General features: G+C 50.9%; 1 protein-coding gene and 1 non-coding gene across 5 annotated transcripts in view; both read right to left on the reverse strand.

Annotated features, from left to right (window-relative positions):
• MIGA2 (mitoguardin 2) overlaps positions 1–15,302 on the reverse strand; it is a 38,473-nt gene that overhangs the window by 9,598 nt on the left and 13,573 nt on the right. For all 4 annotated transcript variants that reach the window (XM_001118706.5, XM_077967726.1, XM_077967727.1 and 1 more), the window contains exons 7-9: positions 3,642–3,759; positions 2,261–2,361; positions 1,563–1,678 (exon numbers count right to left, since the gene is read on the reverse strand). In XM_001118706.5, coding sequence (XP_001118706.4) covers positions 1,563–1,678; positions 2,261–2,361; positions 3,642–3,759 — 335 coding nt within the window. The remainder of the gene's footprint in view (positions 1–1,562; positions 1,679–2,260; positions 2,362–3,641; positions 3,760–15,302) is intronic.
• On the reverse strand, positions 1,174–1,281 carry LOC114672888 (U6 spliceosomal RNA). Its single transcript, XR_003723420.2, has one exon. It is a non-coding gene; the product is annotated as a U6 spliceosomal RNA (small nuclear RNA).

Consider the following 15,302-nt stretch of genomic DNA (forward strand, 5'->3'; position numbering starts at 1 on the left):
TTAGTAGAGTCGGGGTCTCCATCTCCTGAACTCGTGATCCGCCCACCATGGCCTCCCAAAGTGCTGGGATTACAGGTGTGAGCCACCGTGCCCGGTGAACTTTTTTTTTTTTTTTTTAGAGTCTCATTCTGTCGCTCAGGCTGGAATGCAATGGTACAATCTCAGCTCACTGCAACCTCTGCCTCCCAGGTTCAAGCAATTCTCCTGCCTCAGCCTCCCGAGTAGCTGGGATTACAGCCACGCACCACCATTCCCGGCTAATTTTTGTATTTTTAGTAGAGACGGGGATTCACCATGTTAACCAGGTTGGTTTTGACCTCCTGACCTCAAGTGATCTGCCTGCTTCTGCCTCCCAAAGTGCTGGGATTACAGGCATGAGCCACGGTGCCCAGCTCAGTTTTTGTTTTTTTTTTTGAGATAAGAGTCTTGCTCTGTTGCCCAGGCTAGAGTGCAGTGGCATGATCTCCACTCACTACAACCTCTCCCTCCTGGGTTCAAGCGATCCTCCTGTCTCAGCCTCCTGAGTAGCTGGGACTACAGGTATGTGCCACCACGCCCAGCTAATTTTTATATTTTTAGTAGAGATGGGGTTTACACCATATTGGCCAGGTTGGTCTCAAACTCCTGACCTCAGGTGATCTGCCTGCCTCGACCTCCCAAAGTACTGGGATTATAAGGATGAGCCACCCTGCCCAGCTCCAGATTAACTTTTAAACATACATACTGAAATCTGCAAGCCATGACCAAAGGGCCAAGTTCTCAGGCCGGGCATGGAGGCTCACGCCTGCAGTCCCAGCACTTTGGGAGGCTGAGGCAGGTAGATCACTTGAGGTCAGGAGTTTGAGACCAGTCTGGCCAACACAGTGAAACCCCATCTCTACTAAAAAAAAAAAAAAATCAAGTTCTCAGTCTCTTATTATACAAAAAAGTTAATTAAAAAGTTAATATAAGATGGCGAAGAGGCCTAAATATAACGACAGACAAGGAAACTGAGGCTAAGAGAAGTTAAGCAACTTGTTCAGGGTGGCAGAATTTGGAGGGAGTCCGGGCCTGTCTGTCCCCACAGCCTGGGTTCCTGACCTCTCCTACGGAGGGGCTGGGTCCAGACACTGCACTTAGAGCCAGTGCCCCCTGTGTGGCTGTGGCTGTAACCCCCTGAGAATTTCCTTTTGTTTTTATATGGAATGCTCGGTAAATCTGCGTGTTATCCTTATGCTGGGACCACGCTAATCTCTGTATCATTCCAATTTTTTTTAGCATATGTGCTGTAGAAGCAAACACCCTCTTAGAATTTAGAAACGGTAGTAACTATTGTTCTTTATTAATTACGTTCATTTGTTACTGTCATTATTGGTACCAGACCTGCCAGTATGGGTCCATCCAGGCCCTCTGCAGCTGGCGGAGGAGCTGTCACCAGCTCACCATGGCGCTCAGGCAGCCTGGACTCACTCAGGCTGAGTCCTCGCCAAGCACCGCTGGCTTCTCCGCCTCCCGCAAGGGCCACGCAAGGGCCAGGATCACCCACCACCTCCTGCTCCCTCCCTCCCTCCACACCCGCTCACCTGAGGGTCCGGCACAGCACTTTCCCCTCCTTCACCAGCTGCAGGGCCTCCTCATAGGCAGCAGCGGGTCTGGAGAGTGGGATCGGGTAATCTCCGGTCTGCAGGGACTCAAAGAGCTGGGGGAGGGTGCAGGGGAAGAGACCGGGGAGCCCGTGTGAGCAGCACAGCACAGCGCGAGCGCACCTGCCCGCTGGTTGGCCACAGCGGCCACCCCAGGTGCCTGCCCACTGCTAACCTCCCTGAGGGGATGTCAGAGGAAACACTGGCCAGGAGGCCCCAGTTCGAGCCCAGCTCTGGCCCTCAGCATCCCCATCTCCAGGGGTCCTTCTCAAAAAGGCCATCTAAAGGACACAAGCGCACGTCCTTTGGTCCCAGGGAAGGACACAGTGCCTGATCCATGTGCCCATGGCAGGAGACTGAGGCCAATCAATGGGCACAGCGGTCTGGAGAAGTGAGAGGCTAGCATAGGCTGGAGCCCTTCGGGACAGAACCCCTGCTCTCACCCACAGGACAATGGCCCCTGACTTCTCAGCACCCCCCATCCCCAACAGCTTCGAAGAGGCCCGTGAGAGCGTCCAAATTCTGCTCCTGTCGGAGAAAATGCCTCCAGTTTCCCATGACCCAGTGCTGGCCCAGTGGGCCTGCAGAGGAGGCCCAGCCTTCACCCCACCCCAGGCTTGGTCCCGACCCCCAGTCACCTCGGTGGCAGAGAAGAAGGAATCCTCTGAGGTCAGGCTGTCCTCATCATCCGCCCGCAGCCGCAGCGAGCCCTCGGTCAGGGGCAGCATGAGGGTCCTCTCTGGGAAGAGCCGCAAGAGAGAGCGGGCTGAGACTCCCAGCACAGTGCTCGGCTGCAATCCCGGTACACAAAGCCCCCCATCAGGCCCAGGGGAGGCGTCATCCGGGGCCTGTGATTCCCATGCTCAGTGGCAAAGCTCTGACATGGCAAGCGCTTCTGCATGAGGACACTGGACTCCTCGCCTCAGTGAGTGGCCTCCTTCAATACCCACGACATCCTCGGAGGTCATCAGCCTCAGGTGTGAGCCCTCGGCTGGTGAGCAGCTCTGCCAAGCTCACAGGTTGCACCGCTGGACCTGAGACCCGAAGGCCCCCAAGCTCTGCAGGGGGAGGACCTTGTACTGTGTGGCCCCGGGGAAATCGCCTCTCTCCTCTGACAATCTGAAACTCAGCCATTGATACCAAGGGCTCAAGAGAGTCCACAGCCACTAACCTGGAGTTCCCCTCCCTGCTTGCCCAAGGGCTGAGGGGTGTGGACCTCCAAGGGTGCTCAGGAAAGGATTGTCAAGCAAGTAAGCAAAGGCCACAGACCTGCAGCGGGCCACCCTAAAGGTCCCGCAGCCCTTTCTGCCACGTATCGAGGCCACAGGAGGCAGATTCCTCCAACAGAGAAGCCACGCCCAGAGCACGTGGGGAGAAGCCAGGGCAGGGAGCGTGGCTCAGCCGACCCACTCCGGTTCTGTGTCCCCACTGGCAGAGCCAGGGAGCCAGATCCTCGGGAGTCTGAGGGGCCCACAGGGCTGAGTGCACAGGGAGGGGCCAAGGTGTCATTCACCGCAGGGGTCTGAAGAGGACAGTGGCTGTTTGGCAGAACAACTGGGTTCCCCCTCAGCATGTCACATCATTTCACCTCAACGCACCCAACAACGGAACTTCTGTCCTTGGCCATTGGCCTGCTCAGAGTGAACCTCCCGTGAGTCACCCCATCCACCCACTCAGTTTGAGCCACGGGAAAGGACTCAAAGCAGAGGCCTGGGACAGCCATCAGGGAGATGCTGCCACACGAACCCCAAGGCCACACCCAAGGGCATGGAGCCAGGTGCACTCGCTGGTTACTTCCGGGGCCTCACCTCAGCTCTGCTCCAGCCTGCCATGGAGAAGGGAACACCTCAGTTTCCCCATCTGTGCCATAAGGTGCTGGATCACGTGAGGTCGGAGAGCCCTGGGGATTCTAATTCATCGGATGCACTGAGAGAACCACGCCCCGGTTCTCGAACCTTCTCCTCACCTCCATCCCTGCCACCCTCCACGCCCACCCCGCCTGCGCTGGGCCCAGCTCACCAAGGTCTAGCAGCATGCTGTCCGCGGGGAAGGTGGAGCCAAACTCCTCCTGCAGGTGGTAGGCGCGGTGCAGCAGGGACTCCAGCTTCTCTGCAAACTCCTTCCGCTGTGACTCTGGCTACCGTAAAAACAAGGACCCTCAAAGCTCCCAATGAAAACGGCTCCTTCCCTCACCCCCAGGTCCCTGGGGAAAGAGGAAGAGCTCTAGGACCCAGCAGCTAAGCACACAGGCTCCAGATCATCACTGCTCGATGGAGGAGCCAACAGCCACGTGTGGCAGCTGAGCACTGGAAACCTCGACAGTCCCAGAATGTAAACGCACAACAGATTTCAAACACGGTACCAAAAAGCATAGACCGTCCCAGGAATCTTTTCTGTTGATTACATGCTGAAATGATCACATATTGGATATACCAGGTTCCATAAAGTACACATGACCCTTAAAAATTGTGGACTTAGGTTGCTGGGCACGGTGGCTCACGCCTGTAATCCCAGCACTTTGGGAGGCCGAGGTGGGTGGATCACAAGGTCAGGAGTTCGAGACCAGCCTGACCAACACGTTGAAACCCCGTCTCTACTAAAAATACAAAAATTAGCCGGGCGTGGTGGTACACGCCTATAATCCCAGCTATTCAGGAGGCTGAGGCAGGAGAATCGCTTGAACTCGGCAGGCAGAGGTTGCAGCGAGCAGTGAGCTGAGATCGCACCGTTGCACTCTAGCCTGGGCAACAGCACGAGATTCTGTCTCAAAAAAAAAAAAAGAAAGAAAGAAAATTGTGGACTTGGGTAACTTACTCCCCCTATGCCCACATGTTGCAAATCTACATAAAAACCTTTTTTTTTTTTTTTTTTGAGACAGAGTCTCGTTCTGTCACCCAGCCCGCAGTGCAGTGGCACAATCACATCTAACCACAGCCACAACCTCCTGAGTTCAAGTGATCCTCCCATCTCTGCCTCCCTAGTAGCTAGGACTACAGGCATACATCACCATACCTGGCTAACTTCTGTATATTTTTGGTAGATACAGGGTTTTGCCACATTGCCCAGGCTGATTTCGAACTTATGGGTTGAAGCAATCCTCCTGACTCTGCCTCCCAAAGCGCTGGGATTAGAGGTGTGAGCCACCGCGCCTGGCCCACATATAATTTTGACCCCTCTAAGAGTAGAGGGAGTTATTAGTAGGTTATTAACTACTAATAACCTATTGTTGACCAGAAGTCTTACTGAGAACATAGTTGATAACACATATTTTGTATGTTCTATGCATTATATTCTGTATCTTTACACCAAACTAAGCCAGAGAAAAGAAAATGTTATTTTTTTTTTTCTTCTTTTTTTTTTTTGAGACAGAGTCTTGCTCAGTCGCCCAGGCTGGAGTGCAGTGGCATGATCTCGGCTCACTGCAAGCTCCGCCTCCCGGGTTCATGCCATTCTCCTGCCTCAGCCTCCCAAGTAGCTGGGACTACAGGCGCCTGCCACTCCGCCCGGCTATTTTTTTATTTTTTATTTTTAGTAGAGACAGGGTTTCACCTTGTTAGCCAGGATGGTCTTGATCTCCTGACCTCGTGATCCGCCCATCTCGGCCTCCCAAAGTGCTGGGATGACAGGCGTGAGCCACCGTGCCCGGCCAAAAATGTTATTAAATAAATCATAAGGGCCGGGCGTGGTGGCTCATGCCTATCATCCCAGCACTTTGGGAGGCTGAGGCAGGCAGATCACGAGGTCAGGAGATTGAGACCATCCTGGCTAACACAGTGAAACCCCGTCTCTACTAAAAATTTAAAAAATTAGCCAGGCATGGTGGCGGGCACCCGTAGACCCAGCTACTCATGAGGCTGAGGCAGGAGAATGGCGTGAACCTGGGAGGCGGGAGGATCCCTTGAGCCCAGAAGTTTGAGACCAGCCTAGGCAACATGGAAAGACCCCATCTCTACAAAAAATACAAAAATTAGGCCAGCATGGTGGCATGTGCCTGTAATCCCAGCTACTCAGGAGGCTGAGGTAGGAGGATCACATGAGCCCAGGGAGGTTGAGGTTGAGGTTGCAGAGAGCCGTTAACGGCGCCACTGCACTCCAGCCTGGGTGACAGAGCGAGACTCTGTCTCAAAAAAAATAAACAAATAAACGAAAGAAAATCACTGGGTCAGGCACGATGGCTCATACCAGTAATCCCAGCACTGTGGGAGACCGAGACAGGTGAATCACTTGGGCCCAGGAGGTTGAGACCAGCATTGGCAACACAGCAAAACCAAAAATACAAAAATTAGCCATTTCATAATGTGCTCTCAAAATAAATAAATAAAAGATTAAAATTTAAAAATACAACTAAAGGCCAGGTGTGGTGGCTCACACCTGTAATCCCAGGACTTTGGGAGGCTGAGGCAGGTGGATCACCTGAGGTCAGGAGTTTGAGACCAGCCTGGTCAACATGGCGAAAGCCCATCTCTACTAAAAATACAAAAATTAGCCAGGCATGGTGGCACATGCCTGTAATACCAGCTACACCAGAGGCTGAGGCAGGAGAATCATTTGAACCTGGGAGGTGGTGGTTGCAGTGAGCCAATTGCATGCCATTGCACTCCAGCCTGGGCAACAAGAGTGAAACTCTGTCTCCAAACATACATACATACATATATATATATATATATATATATATATATATATATATATAAATCTTAAAAAAGAAAATCATTGAGGAGAAAGGATATCTGCCCGAATAGGTTCCTAATGCAGATGAAAGTGCCCTATTCTGGAAAAAAACGCCACAAAGGACATTTATTAGTAAGGAAGAGAAGTGAGCACTAGGATTTAAGGCAGGAAGGAATAGACTAACTCTACTGTTTTGTGCAAATGCAGTCAGGATTTTCATCAGGACTGTCCTTTCTTTTTTTTCTTTTTTGAGATGGGGTCTCATTCTGTTGCCCAGGCTGGAATGCAGTGGCGTGATCTCGGCTCACTGCAACTTCCAACTCCCAGGTTCAGGCAATTCTCCCACCTCACCCTCCTAAGTACCTGGGACCACAGGCACGCACCACCACACCCAGCTAATTTTTATATTTTTAATAGAGACAGGGTTTCACCATATTGCCCAGGCTGGTCTTGAACTCCTGAGCTCAGCTGGGCGCGGTGGCTCACGCCTGTAATCCCAGCACTCTGGGGGGGCCAAGGCGGGCAGATCACTTGAGGTCAGGAGTTTGAGACCAGCCTGGTCTATTTGGTGAAACCCCGCCTCTACTAAAAACACAAAAATTAGCTGGGCTTAGTGGTGTGCACCTGTAATTCCAGCTGCTTGGGAGACTGAGGCAGGAGAATCACTTGAACCCAGGAAGTAGAGGTAGCAGTAAGCCAAGACTGCACCACTGCACTCCAGCCTGGGCAACAGAGCAAGAGTAATTATTACAATATTTATTCTAAGAGTTACACTTGCTGGTGGCCACCATGGGCCAGTCTTGTGTGAAGTGCTGTAGTTCTATTAAGTCATCCCTGAGATCTTAGGAGAAAGACACTCTTATTTGCCTTGACAGATAGAGAAACTAAGACATGGCTCAGGACGGGGAAATTATTTCCCTGAGGTCACAGTGTAGAACTAGTGGTGCCACATACTGAAACATACTGAATCCAGGTGTGTGTGGCTCCAGAGCAGTGCTGTCCAGTGGAAAGCCACACACAACATTTAATGTTTTCTGTTTTGTTTTTTTTGTTTGTTTGTTTGTTTGTTTTTGAGACGGAGTCTTGCTCTGTCGCCGAGACTGGAGTGCAGTGGCCGGATCTCGGCTCACTGCAAGCTCCGCCTCCCGGGTTTACGCCATTCTCCTGCCTCAGCCTCCCAAGTAGCTGGGACTACAGGCACCCGCCACCTCGCCCGGCTATTTTTTTTGTATTTTTTACTAGAGACGGGGTTTCACCGGGTAAGCTAGGATGGTCTCGATCTCCTGACCTCGTGATCCGCCCGTCTCGGCCTCCCAAAGTGCTGGGATTACAGGCTTGAGCCACCGCGCCCGACCTGTTTTGTTTTTTTTTTAGATGGAGTTTTGTTCTTGTCGGCCCAGGCTGGAGTGCAGTGGCACAATCTCGGCTCACCGCAACCTCCGCCTCCCAGGTTCAAGCAATTCTGCTGCCTCAGCCTCCCAAGTAGCTGGGACTACAGGTGCGCGCCAGCATGCCCAGCTAATTTTTGTATTTTTAGTAAAGACAGGGTTTCACCATCTTGGCCAGGCTGGTCTCGAACTTCTGACCTCATGATCCACCCGCCTCGGCCTCTCAAAGTGCTAGGATTATAGGCGTGAGCCACCGTGCCCGGTCAACATTTAATGTTTTCTACAGACCACAATAAATAGCACAAAGTAATGGGCAAAATTAATTTTAATAATACATATGTGACCCTTGAACAACATAGGGTTTCTTTTTTTTTTTTTTTTGAGACAGGGTCTTGCTCTGTTGCCCAGGCTAGAGTGCAGTGATGAGATCATGGGCTCAGGCGATCCTCCCAACTCAGCCTCCTAAGTAGCTGGGGCTACAGGTGCCCACCACCGCGCCCGGCAAATATTTTTGTATTTATTGTAGAGACAGGATCTCACCATGTTGCCCAGGGTGGTCTTGAATTCCTAGACTCAAGTGATCCTCCCACCTTGGTCTCCTAAGGTGTTGGAACTACAGGTATGAGCCATTGTGCCCGGCCAGATTTTTTTCAATAAATATATAGGAGAATTTTTTGGAAATTTATGACAATTTGAAAAACCTCAGAGATGAACCCACTTAGCCTAGAGATACTGAAAAAATTATGAAAAAGATATGTGACGAACAATAAAATATATGTAGGTAATCGTCTTTATCATTTACTACCATAAAATATACACAAATTGGGTGGGCGCAGCAGTTTTCACCTGTAATCCCAGCACTTTGGGAGGCCGAGGCAGGCGGATCACCTGAGGTCAGTAGTTCAAGACCAGCCTGGCCAACATGGTGAAACCCCGTCTCTACTAAAAATATAAAAATTAGCTGGACATAGTGGCTGGCACCTGTAATCCCAGCTACTCAGGAGGCTGAGGCGGGAGAATCGCATGAACCCTGGAGGCAGAGGTTGCAGTGAGCTGAGACCACGCCATTGCACTCCAGCCTGGGCAACAAGAGCGAGACTGTCTCAGGAAAAAAAAAAAAAGAAAAAAAAAAAGAAAAAAAAGAAAAAAAAAAAAGGCCGGGCGCGGTGGCTCACGCCTATAATTCCAGCACTTTGGGAGGCCGAGGCGGGTGGATCATGAGATCAGGAGTTCAAGACTATCCTACCAACATGGTGAAACCCCGCCTCTACTAAAAATACAAAAATTAGCTGGGCATGCTGGTGCACGCCTGTAGTCCCAGCTACTCGGGAGGCTGAGGCAGGAGAATCGCTTGAACCTGGGAGGCGGAGGTTGCAGTGAGCTGAGAGCCCGCCACTGCAGCACTCCAGCCTGGTGACAAAGCGAGACTCCGTCTAAAAAAAAAAAAAAAAAAAAAGAGTGCGCAGCATCCTGTGGCCTTGATGACCTTGTTGCTACCCTTGGGCCACTAGGCCGGGTGAGGGAACAGGGGGCACTCCTCCCTGAACCCCAGGAGCTTCTGGGCTGAGCGCTGAGGGGAGGCATGAGCCAACCCTACTCTGTTTTCCACAAAGGCTGCCAGAGCCTGCAACTGCCTGTAACTGGACCCGCGGGGAGAAGATGAGGGCCGAGGGCGCTGGGGAACAACAGTCAGAAGAGCTTGGAAAGGGATGGAAATGATGGAAATGGCAGCCATGCACTGAGTGCCACCTGGGGCCAGGTGCCTCATCGTTCAGTCTCACAGTGTCCCTCTGAGGACAGGATTACTAGGACCCCATTTCACAGGTCAAACTCAAGGTTAAGTGGTCCACATGTGGTCCACATGACCAGCAAGAGCTTGGCAGAGCTGGGATGCAGCCCCAGGCCCACAGGACCCTTTGCTCGGTTCTCCCGCAGGGCCCGGACGCACCCTGTGTGGCCAGCAGAGACTTGTAGTTTTGGCACAAATCTGTGTCTCTGTGAAATGGTCTCAAGTAAGGTAATGGCTCCTTTTTTTTTTTTTTTTTTGAGATAGAGTCTAGATCTGTCGCCAGGCTGCAGTGCTATGGCGCCATCTCAGCTCACTATAGCCTCTGAATCCCTGGTTCAAGTGATTCTCCTGCCTCAGCCTCCCATGTAGCTGGGACTACAGGCATGTGCCACCACGCCCGGCTAATTTTTGTATTTTTATTAGAGATGGGGTTTCACCATGTTGGCCAGTATGGTCTCCATCTCCTGACCTCGTGATCCACCCACCTTGGCCTCCCAAAGTGCTGGGATTACAGGTGTGAGCTACCGCGCCTGGCCAGGGTAATGGTTCTTAGATGTGACATCAGACGCACACTCAACAAAAGGAAAAAACAGATAACCCTGACCCTCAAAAAACTTTTGTGCTTCCGGGGGCACCAGCAAAAAAGTGAGGCCAGGCGCGGTGGCTCACGCCTGCAATCCCAGCACTTTGGGAGGCCAAGGCGGGCAGATCACCTGGGGTTGGGAGTTCGAGACCAGCCCGGCCAACATGGTGAAACCCTGTCTCTACTACAGAAGTTAGCCGGGCATGGTGGCGGGTGCCTGTAATCCCAGATTATAAGGAGACTGAGGCGGGAGAATCGCTTGAACCTGGGAGACAGAGGCTGCAGTGAGCTGAGATCACCCCACCGCACTCCAGCCTGGGTGACAGAGTGAGACTCTATTTCAAAATAAATAAATAAATACGGAATAAAAAATAAATAAATAAATAAAGTGAAAAGATAACTCACAAGATGACAAAAAATACAGAAAATATCTGCAACCGCATCTGATAAAGGGCTTTCTCCACAATATGAGAAACCCTCAGAACTTAATAAAAACACAAATAACCCAATTACAAAAGAAGGCATCGGAATAGACATTCCTCCGAATAAGATGTAATAATGGATAGGAAGTGAAAAGATGCTCAACATCCTTAGCCATCAGAAAAATGCAAATCAAAACAATGCGAAGCCACCTGCACCCGCCAGGATGGGGATAACCAAAAAGACAGGAACAAGTGGTGGTGAGCATGTGGAGAAACGGGAACCCTCATGGGCTGCTGATGAGAACAAAAAACAGTGCAGTCACTTTGAAAACAGTTTGGTGGTTCCTTAAAAAGTTAAACGTGGAGGCTGGGCATGGTGGCTCATACCTGTAATCCCAGCACTTTGGGAGGCCAAGGTGGGTGGATCATCTGAGGTCAGGAGTTTGAGACCAGCCTGGCCAACATGGTGAAACCCCATCTCCACTAAAAATACAAAAATTAGGCCGGGCGTGGTGGCTCATGCCTATAATCCCAGCAGTTTGGGAGGCCGAGGTGGGCAGATCACAAGGTCAGGAGATCGAGACCATCCTGGCTAACACGGTGAAACCCCGTCTCGACTAAAAATACCAAAAATTAGCCGGGCGAGGTGGCGGGCGCCTGTAGTCCCAGCTACTCCGGAGGCTGAGGCAGGAGAATGGCGTGAACCCGGGAGGCAGAGCTTGCAGTGAGCCAAGATCCTGCCACTGCACTCCAGCCTGGGTGACAGAGCGAGACTCCGTCTCAAAAAAAAAAAAAAAAAACAAAAATTAGCCAGGTGTGGTGGCGCATGCCTGTCATCCCAGCTACTTAGGCTGAGGCGGGAGAATGGTGTGAACCTGGGAGGTGGAGGTTGTGGTGAGCCGAGATTGCGCCACCGCACACCAGCCAGGGCGACAGAGCGAAACTCTGTCTTAAAAAAAAGTTAAACATGGAGTTATCATGTGATCCTGCAGTTTCACGCCTAGGTATATACCCAAGAGAAATGAAAACAAATGTCCACACAAAAACCTGTAATGAATGTTCATAGCAGCATTATTCATAGGAGTCAAAAAATGAAGCAACCCAAATATCTACCAACTGATGAACAAATAAACAAAATGTGGTCCATCTATACAACAGAAACAAAACAGTGATTCACACTGCAACACGGATAAACCTTGGAAACATCCTGCTATGTGAAGGGAGGCAGTCACAAAAGGCCACATATTCTGTGATCCCATTTCTAGAAACGTCCAGGATAGGCAAATCCAGATGTAGAGAAAATAGATTTGTGGTTGCCTAGAGCTGGGGGAAATGAAGGGATACGAAGGGAATGGCCAAAGTACATGGGGTTTCTTTGTTGGTGTTTCTTTGCTGTTGTTGAGACACCGTCTCACTCTGTTGCAGAGGCTGGAATGCAGTGGCTCAACCATGGCTCACTGTAGTCTTGACCTTCTGGGCTCAAGGAATCCTACTGCCTCAGCCTCCTGAGTAGCTGGGCCTACAGGTGTGCGCCACCATACCCAGCTAACTTTTTAATTTTTTGCAGAGATGGGGGTCTCACTATGCTGCCCAGGCTGGTCTTGAATTTCTGGGCTCAAGAAATTTTCCTCCACCTGGGCCTTCCAAAGCACTGAGATTACAGGTATGAGCCACCATGCCGGACCAGGGGTTTCTTTTTGGGATGATAAAAATGCTCCAAAATTGATTGTGATAATAGATACACAATTTTGTGAATATACCAAAGGTCACTCAATTGTCCAGTTTAAATGCTACGTGAATTATATCTTTTCTTTTTCTTTTTGTAGAGACAGGGTTGCCCAAGCTGGACTGCACTGGCACTATCATAGCTCACTGCAGCCTTGAACTCCTGGGCTCAGGAGATCCTCCCACTTCAGCCTCCCGAGTAGCTGGGACCATAGGAACATGCCACGACACCCAGCTAATTGGTCACACCACTGCACTCCAGCCTGGGCAGCAGAGTAAGACCCTGTCTCAAAAACAAAATATTTTTTTGAGACAGAGTCTCACTCTGTTGCCCAGGCTGGTCTTGAACTTCCCCCTCGTTGACTCAAACAATCCTCCCACCTCAGCCTTCCAAAATATTGGGATTATAAGTGTAAGCCACTGTGCCCAGCCTATATTTCAACAAAACTGTTTAAAAATTATAGTAATAGGCTGGGCGCAGTGGCTCATGCCCATAATCCCAGCACTTTGCGAGGTTGAGGCGGGTGGATCACCTGAGGTCAGGAGATACAAACTAGCCTGGCCAACATGGTGAAACCTCATCTCTACTAAAAATACAAAAAAATTAGCCAGGTGTGGTGGCACATGCCTGTAATCCCAGCTACACGGGAGGCTAAAGCAGGAGAATCGCTTGAACCTGGGAGGCAGAGGTTGCAGTGAGCCATGATCACGCCATTGCACTCCAGCCTGGGCAACAAAAGCGAAACTCCATCTCAAAAAAAAAAAACAGGCCGGCCGGGCGCGGTGGTTCAAGCCTGTAATCCCAGCACTTTGGGAGGCCGAGACGGGCGGATCACAAGGTCAGGAGATCGAGACCAGCCTGGCTAATACGGTGAAACCCCGTCTCTACTAAAAAAATACAAAAAAAAAAAAAAACTAGCCGGGTGAGGTGGCGGGCGCCTGTAGTCCCAGCTACTCAGGAGGCTGAGGCAGGAGAATGGCGTAGACCCGGGAGGCGGAGCTTGCAGTGAGCTGAGATGCGGCCACTGCACTCCAGCCTGGGCGACAGAGCGACACTCCGTCTCAAAAAAAAAAAAAAAAAAAAAAAAACAGGCCGGGCGCGGTGGCTCACGCCTGTAATCCCAGCACTTTGGAAGGCCGAGGCGGGCGGATCACAAGGTCAGGAGATCGAGACCATGGTGAAACCCCGTCTCTACTAAAAAAATAGAAAAAATTAGCCGGGCGCAGTGGCGGGCGCCTGTGGTCCCAGCTACTCGGGAGGCTGAGGCAGGAGAATGGCGTGAACCTGGGAGGCGGAGCTTGCAGTGAGCCGAGATTGCGCCACTGCACTCCAGGCTGGGCGACAGAGCAAGACTCCGTCTCAAAAAAAAAAAAAAGAAAAAAAAAAAGAAAAAAAAAAATTATAGCAATAGATAGAAAAAATGCCTGGAGGAAGAGAAAGTGGTGATGCCTAGAAGAAGGGTTGTAGGCATCAATGACATGCCAGAGATAATTAACTGAGCACCTACTATGGACTAGGCCTGTACGGCTGGTGCTGGTGCCCCCACAGAGCGCCAGTGTTCCAGGAGGCCGAGGGCCGCACACCGCGCAACCATTGAGCTGTCTGATCAGAGTCTGGGCTCAGACTATTTTACACCCCCTTCTCTTTCCTATTTCTGTACTTTTCATTATTTGATAAGGAATATGTAATTGCTTTCACAACAAGGAAAACAATGCAAGTTCTATCATTTTCAAGTTCTATCATTTCAGATATAGTTTTAGCAAAAAATATAATCTGGGAAACAAAGTTGCCTCCCTTGAATCCCCCTCACTAACACACTCCTACAGGTGCCCATTCCCTGCCCACTCGCAGACAGGACCTGACGCAGCTGCAACTGCAGGCACTCAAGGGTTTGAGTCACTTCAAACCTCAGGTATTTCCCTGGCCTTCACGTCCTGAGCTCACGCCCCAGCAGGGACAGAGGGTATGGACACCTTCAACTTGTTGCCAGCTGTGCCAGACACAGCCCCACCCTTGTTCTGCAAGTTGTTTCCTAGGTCCCCCTGCCAGCTGGCTCTCGGCCAATGGGAAACACGGGTGGAGGAATGAAGGCAAGGGTGAGGGAGGAGTAGGCAGAGAAATCCTCCTTCCTCCTTCTACCTCCGCCACCAGAAGTGGCCACATCCCCTCAAATTCCTGGGCTCAACTGGATCTCCTGCCGCGGCATCCCAGAGTGTTGGGATTACAGGTGTGACGCACCGTGCCCAGCCACAAAATTTTTAATTGTAGCCTTTTAACTTCATTTTCCTTTCCTAATATTGAAATAATAAATATTCACTGTAGGCAGGGTGTGGTGGCTCACGCCTGTAATCCCACACTTTGGGAGGCAGAGGCGGGTAGATCATGAGGTCAGGAGATCAAGACCATCCTGGCTAACACAGTGAAACCCCATCTCTGCTAAAAAAAAAAAAATAATACAAAAAATTAGCCAGGCGTGGTGGCAGGCGCCTGTAGTCCCAGCTACTCGGGAGGCTGAGGCAGGAGAATGGCGTAAACCCAGAAGGCGGAGCTTGCAGTGAGCTGAGATCGCACTACTGCACTCCAGCCTGGGCGAAGAGCGAGACTCTGTCTCAAAAAATATATATATATATAAATAAATACATACATACATACATAAATTAGCTGGGCGCGGTTCCTCACGCCTGTAGTCCCAGCACTTTGGGAGGCTGAGGGGGGGTGGATCACGAGGTCAAGAGATCGAGACCATCCTGGCCAACATGGTGAAACCCCGTCTTTACTAAAAATACAAAAATTAGCTAGGCATGGTGGCGTGCGCCTGTGTAATCCCAGCTACTCAGGAGGCTGAGGCAGGAGAATCACTTGAACCCGGGAGGTGGAGGTTGCAGTGAACCGAGATTGCACCACTGCTCTCCAGCCTGGGCAACAATGCAAGACTCCATCTCAAAACAAACAAACAAAACAGCCAAGCACAGTGGTTCACACCTGTAATCCCAGCACTTTGGGAGGCCAAGAAGGGTGGATCATGAGGTCAAGAGTTCAAGACCAGCCTGGCCAACATGGTGAAACCCCGTCTCTACCAAAAATACAAAAATTACCCGAGTGTG

This window comes from Macaca mulatta, chromosome 15 (assembly GCF_049350105.2).
Source record: "Macaca mulatta isolate MMU2019108-1 chromosome 15, T2T-MMU8v2.0, whole genome shotgun sequence".
Taxonomy (NCBI): domain Eukaryota; kingdom Metazoa; phylum Chordata; class Mammalia; order Primates; family Cercopithecidae; genus Macaca; species Macaca mulatta.